At 50.2% G+C, this 10,472-nt stretch overlaps 1 protein-coding gene across 1 annotated transcript in view; it reads left to right on the forward strand.

The window, feature by feature from the left end:
* PTPRA (protein tyrosine phosphatase, receptor type A) overlaps positions 1-10,472 on the forward strand; it is a 31,560-nt gene that overhangs the window by 3,785 nt on the left and 17,303 nt on the right. The window contains exons 2-5 of the mRNA XM_027909424.1: positions 3,362-3,440; positions 3,853-4,218; positions 5,903-5,920; positions 9,594-9,678. Of these exons, the coding sequence (XP_027765225.1) occupies positions 3,362-3,440; positions 3,853-4,218; positions 5,903-5,920; positions 9,594-9,678 (548 nt within the window). The remainder of the gene's footprint in view (positions 1-3,361; positions 3,441-3,852; positions 4,219-5,902; positions 5,921-9,593; positions 9,679-10,472) is intronic.

The following is a 10,472-nucleotide window of genomic DNA, read 5'->3' on the forward strand; positions in this document are numbered from 1 at the left end:
CAGAGCTCGCAGGATGTTGCAGCCGGCCAAGGGCTGTGTTTATGTTGATAACATTACAAGTATTTCCTCTCCGTTTCCGAAACCCGGCAGGGGGAGGGAGCCGAGGGGGAAGGGAGACTCGGGTTTCTCCAGCTTTAGGGGTAGGACTCTGGAGGCCTTTTTTTTAAGTTAAGGAGCGGGGTAAGGAGCGAACCGCTGGCGTTTGTGGATGCTGCTGTTTGGGGACAGGGAGTGTTCGAACGGCAGGGGTGGGTTGGGAGGTGGGAGCCGGGAGCGGGGCTGGCACAGCCCTCCCCTCTGCCTGCTCCGGATCCGGTTTTTAAGGTGATAAAGCAGCTCTGGCAGCTGATGGCCGGTCACAGGCGCAGCTCCCGGGGTTTTTTGGGGGATGCTCCTCCCAGCGTCCTGTTTCTTTTTTGACAGTTGCAGTAATAAAGCCGTAAAAACTCGGGATCTGCACGGACAGCCTGCAACCAGCCTTCCTCTGGAAAGCAGGGCAAGGCTTGGGGAAAATCCAGTATTATCTCCCCTTTCCTCCCCCTGCAATCCACTCACGGATCGATGAACCTATTAAATGTTGTATCCAGGGGGATTTAAAGGCAGGATCTGCCTGCCCACGGGTGTAATCCCAGGAAGGAGGAGCCCTCTTCGGTGTTGGGCTCAGTGAGCTTAAGGGTCTTTTCCAACCTAAGTGATTCCGTGATCATCCCACCGTCCCAAAGGGCTTTTGCATGTCCTGTAGCTCTCATCCACGTAGCAATCATGGTCGTGGAAATAAGCCCAGGCTCTTTTTTGTGGGTTACTTCCCTGTAACAGAGGGCAGAAATAAGGGGAAATTCACAGCTTTTCCTGCTTTCCTCCCCATCCTCCGTGTCCTGCTTTGATACCAAGGGAAAATGTGAGGATGTGGTGAAGGTCTGGCACAGGTTGCCCAGAGCTGGAAGGCAAATGGGATGAACAGGATCCCAAAATGAATGGGGATCCTAAATTAATGGGATGTCAAATGAATGGGATTCCAGATGAACGGGGACACTGAGTGAATGGGATCCCAAAAGAGTGAGGATTCTAAATGAGGGGGAACTCTTGTTCTGAGAAATAAGTTGTGGGAAGAGAAAGGAGCCACATCCACCTACATAAACGGCATTTCTGTACAAATACTCATCAAAACATGGTAAATGGTCACTTCTTTCCCTGGTGGTGCTTGCACAAGAGTCCAGACTTTCCCTTTCCCTTGCCATTGTTTTCCTGCTGTGGCAGGGATGGGTTCCCAGCGAGGGAAGTGGTTGCAGTGATGAGACCTTGGTGCTTTCACCAGCCCTTGTGAGGTTTTCAGAGCCTCTCAGAGCCATCATTTATGTCCTCTGGAGATTCAGTGTGGGCTTAACTTCCTCCTGCCTTTGGAATGGTTTGGGTTGGAAGGGACCTGAAAGCTCATCTCATTCCAACCCCCCTGCCATGGGCAGGGACACCTCCCCCTAGCCCAGGTTGCTCCAACCTGGCCTTGGACACTTCCAGGGATCCAGGTGCAGCCACAGCTTCTCTGGGCAACCTGTGCCAGGGCCTCCCCACCCTCACAGGGAAGAATTCCTTCATTAAAAACATCAGGTTTTCTCTCCAAGGCCAAACCACTTTAGACCAAGCACATCTCAGACTCCGGTTGTCCAAGCTGAATGGGGTGTGTTAATCACCAGGAGTGGGACATGGCATCAAACCATCATGGTTGTGGCTTTTCCCAACATGCCAGACCTCGGGGAGGCATTGCAGGGCCAGTCCTGCCCTCAGCAGTGCCAGGAGGAGCAAATCAGTTCAAATTCAAGCAGACAGAGATTCTAACTGGTGATGAAACCCTCTGGAAGGGGTTTCATCTCTGCTCACGCCAGTGCGACCCTTGGAGAAAGCCCTGCCCTGCTTGCAGCAGCCAGGGCTGGCCGTGGAGGGAGCCCAAGGAGAGCTCTTATCTCCAGAGCTCGGTTTCCTTCTGGTTCAGAGTTTGTCTGACCTTTTGGTCCACTGAGTAAGGCCGATTTTTTGCCAGGTTTGCTTTCAGAGGAGGGGAGGAAAAACATGCAAAGTGGGTGGTGCTGGTGGGGAGGATGCTCCCGGGTGGGGTGGGAGGATCTTGTGTTCCTGGTACCGTTTCCAGCGCGTGGATGACTTCAGCGTTGTCCTCCTGCCCGGAGTTTGGGATGGGCCTGGATGGAGCAGATTTAAATAAATAGAGCAAGCACAAAACAACACGAGATGTATTGCAGGGGGGAGGGTTAGACCGTGCAGAGGGAATAAAACCCTTCCTTGGCAGCCTGTCAAGCTGACTTGGCAGCGAGATCTCACAGCCTTTTCTCCCAGGAGATCCTGGAGATGCAACTGGGCCCGTGACGAAAGCCTGAGGGACGGGAGAGCTGAGCGGCAGCTGCTGGCCTGTGGCACGGACCAGAGCTGTCCCTGAGCCCTCTCCAGGCTCGGAGCAGAGGCAAAGATGTTGGCCCATCCTTGGGAGGCCCCAGGGCCGTGTGCTGGTCTGGGGCTTTGGCAGCTCCGGGCTCTGCTCTGGCCAGCACGGTGACGTCTCCCATCTCCCCGTTGCTTGCCTGAGCCTCTGCATCCGTAGGTGTTTGGGAGGAGATGATGATAACCATAGCCCATTTCTCAGGAGCTTTCTGAGGTCTCCAGAGGGAAGAAATCACTGTAAAAAAACCTTGTATTTTAAAGGGCTTTACTGATGTCATCGTCCTGTAATTTATCTGGACGTTTCCTGGGAAGGACGTACAGTAAGAGTGTGTGGCTCATCATCCTGGATTATTTGTGGGGTTTTTTTCATCTGCATGGGCAGGGAGTCCTACAGGGAGCTGAGAGTGGCCTTGTGCAGGTGCTCTGCCCCTGACCAGGAACATTCAGGGTGTCAGGGGCAATCAGGGACACTGACCTCTCCTTCATCCCTGCCTCCAGTTCTGGGGCATTTGGGACCAAGGCTCTTTGCCACAGTCTTCACATGTATTGGGTTTGAGTTTGCTCTAATTACAGTCACTTGCAGACCATTTTATGAACAATTTATTAGTTTTCTTCAAGACCAGATCCTTGTCTTTAGTGCTCAGCTTGTTCCTCTCGTGCTGTCCCACAGTTCACCCATTCCCTGCTTCGTCCCTGGTCACCTTTACTGCTCCACCAGACTGGGATCTCTCCCCCTGGGGACTTATGAACATACCCACAAATCCTTCCCATCCACACCCTGCAGGGACTCCAGCCACATCTTCACTCCTCCCTTCCAGCTCTACAAGATGCCCAGCAGCACCTCCACTCTGAATTATTTTGGGATGACGTTTCATGAGGGTTTTAAGTAACTGTTCCCTGCTTTCCTCTCCAGGTCAACATGGATTTGTGGTTCTTTCTCCTCTTGCTCGGAAGTGGCCTGATAAGTGTAGGTGCTAACAACGTCACAACAGGTAAGCTGTGTTCCTGTCTCCTCTCTTTTATCCCATCTTCAGGGTCAAAGGAGTAAGAGCTCATGTGCTCAGTGTCTTACTCCTCCTGCCCTCCATGGAACTGTAATGTAAAGTGTTGGAAAGAGGGTGATGGGCTGCAGGTGCTCCTAGGGGGACCCGCAGGTTTTACCTCTGGCAAATGTTGATCCTCACTTCCAGGGGCTCTGATGTTTGTGCCTCCTTGATACCATAACACCTGTACTTGCTTCTGTAAGTTTACATCTGCTGTGCAGAGCATTCCCTGTCCTGCACTCGGGATCTGTCGGTTGTTTTATCCCTGTGGTTACAGTCACAAGAATCTCCAGCGTCTGAACCCTCCACCGTCACAGGAAAGAATCTCACGGAGATTCCCCTTGTGCTTTTCCCCTCTCAGGGCCACCCACAACAGTGCCCACCTCCCCCAGGAGCTCCACCAAAGCTCCTACAGCAGGTCCTGAGGATGGGACTACGACGAGCTCCAGCAGGCTCAACGTGAGCACTCCGGGGACTGTTTCTACCGTGGCGTCGAAGCCACTTCCAACCACGGCTGCCAGGACCTCCCCCAACGCCACCACCGGCAGCCTCAACGCCTCCTCCACCCTGAGGACCACCGTGCCTGTGCCTCCAGCCACCTCCCTGCTCCCCAGCGCGGCTCCCTCTGCCCCACACACCGCTGTCCCCAGCACGGAAGCGGAGACGACGGAGAGGAATTCCAGTATGGTGGTGACAACACAGGAGACCTCTTCTGCCTCCCACAACGGTGAGGCCACCCCCTCCACCCCTGCCTCTCCAGGCCACCCGGCCTCTGGGTTTGAGTCTTCGCTCTTCTTTTGTTTTGCTGGACAAAACGGAGCGAGAAAACGCTTTTGGGGCAAATTCTGTGGTTTGGGCCACGATCATTTGGTGAAAGGTGTCCCTGCCTGTGGCAGGGGGGGTTGAAGCCTCTGAGTTGCAACAGCAGGATAGCAGTGCCTGCTAGATCTTATAGCAAGAGCCTTGGCAGTGTGGGATTTAGTGGAAAAACAGGAATTGGTAGCTCTACTTTGTGGTAGAAAACACCCGAAGAAGATAATGGTGGAGTTAACGCAGGGAGGTGTCAACTGCATGTTCCTTAAGAACAGATTCCTCAGGGGATATTGGGTGTTGGTCGTAGCACATCAGTGAGATGTGTGTGCACTCTTCCTCTGGGAATGTCTGGAAAGGTTCCACAGCCCATGGAGCTGCAGTGAGGTTGTCTTTGCTACCGACATAGGAAGGGGATGTGGCTGAAGGATGTTCACAACCCACCTTCCTCGGTGTTCTGCCATCCCTGAGCTCATCCAGCTTCCTTCCAAGCACAGATCCTTTTTTTTTTTTTTGCAGAGTGAAAGGGTCCAGCATAACCTTAGATACACACCTGGGGCAAGCTTGGAATAAATGTAGCCCTCAAACTGAGAGTTGGGGGCAAAAGCCTCCAATAATATGTGGGGTTTGTAATACAGTGTCTGCTAATGGGGGTAGTGAATTTATCATTTTTGTGTCTTTACTGCCTTTTCTGTGACTTGGGTTGCTGGTTTTTGTGAACTCCCTTGGTGTGTGGAGTCCAGTGGCCATGACGCATTGACCATTGATTGAGCCATCAAGGCCAGAAGTGGCTTCTCACTTGGTGTCAGTCCCCAGAAAAAAACGACCAAACCTGCTGCTTTCTTTATTTCAAGCAATTTGTCAAGGAGCAGAATCAGTTTTAGGGCTGCCCTTGCCATTAGTCCTAACAGGGAATGCAGGTATTAGTCGTGGAAGAATTAAGTGGTGCTCAGGAGAGGGACTGGGACAGAAGGTGACACGTGAACTACTTGTTGTAAAGGCAGTTCCTGCTTCTCCAACCCACCAGGATTGTCCTCAGCCCTGGGCTGCAGCTCTTCACACGTAGATTAGGGCCCCCAGGGTGCCTCAGGAGAGCTGGGCTGTGCTCCCACTGGCAAGGGTTTGTTCTGGTGTCCTCTGGATGAGCCATCCCAGCAGGAAGAGGCTTTCCTTGGAAGCTCCTCACCCCCATCCCTAAGCCCAGCTGCTCTTAATTGAACTCTTGGCTCAGCCACCGTCTTCAAATTATGCAGAAGTGTTACCTCTTAACATTGAAGTGCTAATGAATTACACCAGTGACTTGCTGGTTATGGGCTTAAACAGTCCATGGTATCGATTAAGAGCAGTAATTGTGTTTATCGATGTTAAAGCTCAGCTTCAGCTCCCTGCTCTGCTGACAAAAACCTGGGATTTGTTCCTTTTTCCTTCCTCAGAAATTCATTTAACGCCCTGGCTTTGTAGCTGGTGTTTTAGAGGAAAGATTTACAAGCAGATGATGAGAGTTGCTAAATTTGTTCCTGTCTTGGTCTTTGATCCTTCCTGACTTATTAAAATGTCTCATTTCTTTGTTGCTAAGAGACTTCTGTTTTCTTTTTCTGCAGGTAACTCTGACAGAAGAGGTAAGAATTTTATATTTCATCACTCTTTAGTCAGCGAAAACATTTCCAGAAGTGTTCTGATATTAGAGAGCTCTCCTTAGGACTTCCTTTACAAAGCCCCTCAAGCTCTTTAAAAGAGCTGGTGACACACTGATACCCTAATTTCTTGCGGGCTTCTCTTTTTTAGAACCGAACAAATCCCATTCCAATTTGTACATGTCCTGTTAGACACAAATTGTTCCTGCTGAGTGCTCTGGAAATGTCAGCACGTCCCTGGAGTTGGATGACCAAAGCCTAAGAAGCCATTCAGGAAATTTCCTTTTGTTTTTGTTTTTGGGGCGGTTGTGTTTTTTGCTTCTGAATTGTCTTTATTGACTGTGACTTTTTACCCTATTTGATCCAAACCCGTCCTGCAGATGATGGGAATAATAATTATTATTCTCCTTCGTTCTGTTGGCAAGCAGCAGCACAAATCCATTTCTTGTAACAGAGCAGCACTTAGGGACCTTTTCCCATCTCTCAGCTCCGAGACCTGGCATCTCCACCGGAATATTTGCAATTACTCATGGTTTTAGCACTCCAGGAGCGGGCAGAGCAGAGGTGCAGCAGGGCTGGCTGCTTCCTATAAGAACGAGCTGCCCTCTGTGTGTTTTCATCGTGGCTCTGGTGGGTGTTTTAGCTTTGTGAACTCCCTGGCAATTCCTGTCGTGCTGCTCGCTGTGCCAGGCTCACCCCATCCTGCTGATGTCCAGAGGAACAGGCAGATGCTCTGCAGCAGTTACTGTCAGAACACATTTAGCAGAGGAAATAAAAGGGATGCAGATCCGAGAGAATTCATTTAAAATGATGGCTAAGCTGCTGCAGAAAGGCTCAGTGTAATTCCCTTGGATCTGGCAGGGTTTAGGTCTGATTTTTTGCTCTCTCTGCTGTTGTTCATCCCTGTTCCTGAGAGCAAAGAAACAAACAAAAAAGGGAATAAATCTGACTTCCTAACAACATTTATTTATATTAATATGGCTAATATGAAGAAGGGACTTTTTATGAGAGCATGGAGGGACAGGACAAGGGGGAATGGCTTCAAACTGCCAGAAGTCAGGGTTAGATGGGATACTGGGAAGGAACTGTTGGCTGTGAGGGTGGGCAGGCCCTGGCACAGGTTGGCCAGAGAAGCTGTGGCTGCCCCTGGATTCCTGGAAGTGTCCCAGGCCAGGTTGGAGCAACCTGGGCTATGGAAAATGTCCCTGCCCAAGGCAGGGGGCTGGAATGAGATGGTCTTTGAGGTCCTTTCCAGTCCAAACCATTCCATGGTTCTCTGGTTCTGTGGGCAGGTGTTGGCAGCCGTGAGCAGGAACAGGCTGCTCATCCCTGTCCCCCTCTGGTGTGCAGCCACTCCTGGGTCTGTGTGACATTTAGGGACAGATGTGCTATAGAGCACATCTGCCTCCAGCTGGGCCATGATCTCTAGCTTCTAATCATCAGAAGATGCTTTACTGCCTCCTCAGAGGTGCCAGGACAAGATTGAAACATCCTGATGCCTTCCAGGCTCCCAGCACTGCAGGTCTGTGGAAGCAGAGGGTTGAGTCCTTGTCCCTTTTCCAAGAGAACTGCCAGCATGAAACCCCCAAGGCCGAGGCTGGAGGAGGACAGAAGCTGTGGAAAGGTTGGCAGTGCTCCCCAGGGCTGGCTGGGGAAGGAGGGAGCAGCTGGGGACCCTCCAGGTTGTTTCCTTCCCCGGGCTGTGCTGGGTGGGCCTGGCAGCTCTCCGGCCGTTGGTGACCGCGGTGGGAAAGCTCCAGCTCCTCCCATCCCGCCAGATGTGTCGAAAGAACGGCTGCAAATCAAACTCCCGACACTTCAGGCTCCCTGCATCCTGTACCAGAGCCCCCCCTTGCCCATAAATCACCTCTCCTGCCAACCACCAGCCCGGCTCAGCACCGGTTAGGCTGAGCTTAACTCCAGCCAAGGCAGGAAAAGTGGTCCAACGGTGTGTAGCGTGGGCATAACCCCACAGGATTTGGGAAGGCAGCTCTCCTTCCACTCCTGCAGCCAGGGTGGAGGTGATGGTTGTGGTCAGATGTCTCAAGGAGGAGCTCCTTTATGGGAGGGGCCAGGACTGGCTGCGGTTGCTTTGCCTTCCTGGTCTTGCTTTTGGGAAGCCTCAAGGTGAGGAATGCCAAGGCTCAAGCACCTATTAAGTTTGCAGGAGGCAGAATTCCCAGTAAATTCCTTGACTTTTTGCAGCTGGGCCGGGGGAGTGGCGTTAGGACAGCAGATGGAAAGAACAAAGAGATGCAAAACCAGCATAATTTAAATTTTTTGTTTGCCATGCCAGGTCACTGCCTTCAAATCTTTACACAAAAATCGAATCTTTTGGTCAGGAGAACATTCCCAGACCTCTCACCACAGAGGGACGAATGCAGAAATACAACCAGAGTTTCCCTTGGTAGCTCAGAGATGGACAAAATAAATCCCACCTAAAAACATCTGCTGAGAAACATGGGGGAGAAATCTGCCCTGGCAGGGAAATGGATGCACAGAAAGTGGAGAGGGGAGATCATGCCCTGCAGGCTTGGGGGGCCAAGGCATGTAGATGTGCTGCAGTGGCATGGAAAGGGAAAACAACCTCAGCTGGCATTGCTGGCATCCACATTTATCTGAAAAAAAAACACCTCCCTTCAGGGCCATTCTTCTCTCTGGTTGGCATCGCTTGGCTTCTGATCCATCTGGGTGATTTGCTCCACTGTTCCACTGACCTCCAGGACAAGTTACAAATGGCTCCTTTTAAAAGAAAAAAAAAAGTCTGTTGTGGGTCCTGGAGGATGGGGATGTTTCAGACGTGGCTAATCCAAGGTGTGTGTGCAGGGGAATTGTGTGGAGCCCTCCCTTGAGGAACCAAATGAAATCCCACTCGGTGGCCTTGCAGTGCAGGGCACAGTGGGGGTGTCTGACACCTCCTGCTCTCCAAACTCAGTGTTTCCAGGAAGCAAAGAGTAAGGAGTTGGACTAGATGGTATTTGGAGGTCCCTTCCAACCCAGATTATTCTATGATCACAGAATCTTGGATTGGAAGGGACCTTAAAAACCATCCAGTTCCACCCCTGCCTTGGGCAGGGACATCTTCCACCAGCACAGGTTGCTCCAAGCCCCATCCAACCTGTCCTGGGACACTTCCAGGGATCCAGGGGCAGCCACAGCTTCTCTGGGCAGCCTGGTCCAGACCAAACCTCAGCCCTGAAGGTTGTTCAGGTCCCAGGTTCAGGGGGAAGCTGTGTCCTGTTTGAAGAGGAACTGGAAACAAAATCATAGTGGTTTTCCCAATGCAGTGCCTGTGGGATCTTACAAAGGCCACAGTTTTCACCTGTGTTATTACAAAGTTCTTTATCGTGTTATGCCAAACTCGTGGACCTTTTAGGATCTCCTGTGGATCCTTAAGTCTCAGGCAGAAGACTCTGTGGATCCCCAGGGGACAGAGGAAACTTCTACCAGTTTCTGACCTGGGAGCACCCACTCAGGTCCCGTTGCTGCCTTTACTCTCAGACTGAAGAAACATAGCATCACTCAATACTATTTATTATTTTTGTTATTAGTATTATCCTTGTTTTTCAAGCACAAATTGTAGAAGTCAGCCCTGTTAAATGGTGGCTCTGGGTTGTTTTTCAATGTGCATAACCACACCTTTCGTTTCCTCTTGCAGATGAGACTCCAATTATAGCTGTGATGGTGGCCCTGTCTTCCCTTCTAGTCATAGTATTTATTATTATTGTGCTGTACATGTTGAGGTAAGAGCTGCTTTAATGCTGAATCCCCTCTTTTTTTTTTTTGGCAGAAACGATTCCTGAATGAACAGGAATGAGCCTTTTGTGCTGTTCCCCAAGCTAAAGGCTGACACAGCTGGTGCTTTTGAAAAGAAACTTGTAAGGACAGTGAATGAAAGTTGTGTTTGGGGTCATCTAGGCAGTCTTGCTCATTCCTTTCTCTACAAAGCTGCTCCTCATGTGGGGAATTCTTGTTCTGCTACTCAAAATACCATATTTGGGGTAGATTAAAAGTCCTATCAGCGCAGGTAGAAGCAGATAAGGTTTCCTTGTGAGCCAAAGGGTGGTGGATTGGGTAATGCAAGGAGTATGAACGTGGCACTCGAGCCAGAAAGCCCTTTGCATGTGTTATTCCTTGATTCCCATCTTGATGTCAAACAGGATCCAGCATCCAGAGCCAAGCTCTGCCTTGGGTACCAAACCTACACATCATGTCTGTGTATCTTCCAGTGCAAGGCAGTGCATGGCTAGAGCTTATGAGGAGTCTTAGGTGGTGCTGTAACTGGAATTATGGCATAAAAAAAGCCTTCTTAGGTCCATTTTTAAAAATCCAAGCGTCTGGCTTGCTGAAAATGCAGCATTCCCAGCTCCTGGGAGTTAGAAGAGGGTGTTTATTCACCTCCAGTAAACATTTTAATTTACTCACCAGTTTGGTGATTAAATAAGTCCAAAAAAAAAAAACAAACAAACAAAAAAAAAAAAAAAAAAAAAAAAAAAAAAAAAAAAAAAAAAAAAAAAAAAAAAAAAAAAAAAAAAAA

This window comes from Empidonax traillii, unplaced genomic scaffold (assembly GCF_003031625.1).
Source record: "Empidonax traillii isolate 1590-97213 ecotype Southwest subspecies unplaced genomic scaffold, ASM303162v1 scaffold2117:size37624, whole genome shotgun sequence".
Lineage (NCBI taxonomy): Eukaryota > Metazoa > Chordata > Aves > Passeriformes > Tyrannidae > Empidonax > Empidonax traillii.